The sequence below is a fragment of the Onychostoma macrolepis genome, chromosome 10 (genome assembly GCF_012432095.1).
Source record: "Onychostoma macrolepis isolate SWU-2019 chromosome 10, ASM1243209v1, whole genome shotgun sequence".
Taxonomy (NCBI): domain Eukaryota; kingdom Metazoa; phylum Chordata; class Actinopteri; order Cypriniformes; family Cyprinidae; genus Onychostoma; species Onychostoma macrolepis.
In genome coordinates, this window is record NC_081164.1 from 18,491,572 (window position 1) to 18,494,079 (window position 2,508).

General features: G+C 34.4%; 1 protein-coding gene across 1 annotated transcript; it reads left to right on the top strand.

Annotated features, from left to right (window-relative positions):
- Nucleotides 1–858: 858 nt before the first annotated feature.
- Nucleotides 859–1,848, top strand: LOC131547926 (olfactory receptor 2AT4-like). The gene has a single exon (XM_058788713.1). The coding sequence runs from the start codon at nt 859–861 to the stop codon at nt 1,846–1,848; it is 990 nt and encodes a 329-aa protein (XP_058644696.1).
- Nucleotides 1,849–2,508: the final 660 nt, after the last annotated feature.

Consider the following 2,508-nt stretch of genomic DNA (forward strand, 5'->3'; position numbering starts at 1 on the left):
TGCAGTCTTGGTTTTGATCTGGATCAAACAGTCAGTTTGTGTTGTTCAAAACTTTTTAGTAAGATTGGGATACCTTTCAACCAAAAAAAATCAGCATTATACTGATCCCAGCAGAAGTGTGGATTTCAGGAACAAAAATGTGTAAATGTAATGCAAAACTTTTCTGAGAGAATGCAAAAGTCGCATTTTTTTACATCTAATTTTTTTTCCATCACCATGTCCCTTTAGGGGCTCCGTTCAGCACTAGTAATATAGATAACCCCAAAGGTCAGCCCAGTTTTACGACACCAAATAATTCAAAACATGATCCTCTATGACGTGTTGGACCCTACAGGCTTTAACACCGATTCTACAGCTATAAAATAATGAAACCACAAGCACAACATTGACATCAGCACTGAAAACTGAGAGAAGTGAAACACTGAGCCAGGGATATATTCCAGCTGATATCACATAATTTAAGAGAGTAATAATCAAGGTAATACAAGCCAAAATAACATTTAAATTTTCACAATGAGAAATGATTTTAAATCTGTAACAATGGGTAATTCATTTAATTTAATATATTTATTTACATTATTAATATAAATGTATGAAATTATATTTATAAATTACATATTGGATAATTTATGTAAATTTATAATTTTGTAAGTAAATGTCATTTAAACCATTTAATAATAATTGTATAATTGATTCATTTTATTGTTATATAATTTTATTTTAGAGCATAAGCAAATTTTCACTTCAAGTGAATATTTCAATATTTTTAGGCAAATCTAATTAGTCTAAGAAATTTGTCAGTGTAACAGGCAGATGCATTTATTCTTTTGTAAACAGGTGTTCACTGCATGTTTCAGTATGTCACAGGTAAACGAAACCACAGCTTCTGTTGTAACTGAGTTTTTCATCGTGGGTTTTCCTGGACTTCAGCCCAAATACTACAGCCTGATAGGAGCGCTTTTGTTCATCATCTACATTGCTGTAATCGCCGGAAACTCTCTCATTGTGGTCTTGTTTGTGATTGAACGCAGCCTCCATAAGCCCATGTATATTATCATGCTGAGTTTGTCCTTGTCTGATATTGGTTTCTGCACAGTCGCTCTGCCAAAAGTTATTTCTCGCTATTGGTTTAATGACGGTTATATTGGCTTCTATGTTTGTCTGTTTCAAAGGCTGCTGATTCACTATTTTGTTACCTTGAACTCTCTTAGTATGATGATCATGGCACTTGATCGATACTTGGCAATTTGTTACCCGCTAAGATACCCTGTTTTAATGACTAACCGCACTATGAGGCTTCTAATAGGGTTTTCCTGGGTTACTGCAATGATTGTTCCAACCATTAGCTTAATGCAGACAGTGAAACTGCCATTCTGTGGGCCAAACATGATCGCTCATTGCTTTTGTGATTCTCTATCTATGAACCAGCTGGCTTGTGCTGATGCCACCCTCTCAAATCTCATTTCATATGCTGTAGCAATGTTTGTGCTTCTCGTTCCATTCTCTTTCATCATATTTTCCTATTTAAGTATCCTGGGGTCTGTGCTTCGAATAGCAAATGCACAGGGCCGAATGAAAGGCTTTTCTACCTGTGCCACACAGCTGACTATCATTACCATCTATTACATGCCCCGTTTCGTGGTTCTAACCACTTCTAACATCCCAAACGCTCAAATGAACAGCAGTCAGAAGATCAGCCTGGTCATGTTCTACAGTCTGCTTCCACCTGTAGTGAACCCCTTCATCTACTGCATCAGGATCAAAGAAATCAGACAGTTCTTTATCAAATGGTGTGTTCACAGAAACAGGATTAGTTTAAAAGTCAAAAATGTAACTATTCCCAAATGATATGATGTACATAACCCTGTTCTGATGTATCCCATTTTATAAAACTTACATATGTTATTATGTGCTGTTTTTATTGCCTTTCACACTTATATAAATAACAGTGATTTTTTAAAATATATATTATAGCTTTTTAAATAGAATTTAAAGGTCATTTATCCGGACACTGGACAAATAAAAAGAGATATTTTCCCCTCTTTCACCAATATACACAGTAGACTGAGCACATCTTACAGTGGGTAATTAGCCCTCAATGTAAATTTAAAAGAAGTAATGCTTAGAATAATTTAAAAACATTTGTATGGGTAATGTAATCTTCCCAAAAATATTTAATGTCATGTCCCGCTGTTTGACATGATATAGCCTACTCTATGTAAAAATATATGTAGTACTCTCTTAATAATAAATGAGAGAGACAAGAGACAAGAGTTAGTGGTTGCCCAAGCGGTCCTCTTTGTTGTCTTTAATATACATTGTATTTCATTAAGACACTTTGAATCATAGTAGTCATCAACACATATAAATACTTAAATCAAATCACAGTCAACAAATAAATAGATAATCATATATACAGAAATGTTGCAGATCTTCCACACATCTGGATTTACTCATAAATATCTCAGATCAACTACTCAGGTAAGTATTGAAGGAGGTATGCAAATG

Excerpts from the sequence above, each read along its gene's own strand:
- LOC131547926 (XM_058788713.1), top strand. The coding sequence starts at position 859 with ATGTCACAGGTAAACGAAACCACAGCTTCTGTTGTAACTGAGTTTTTC.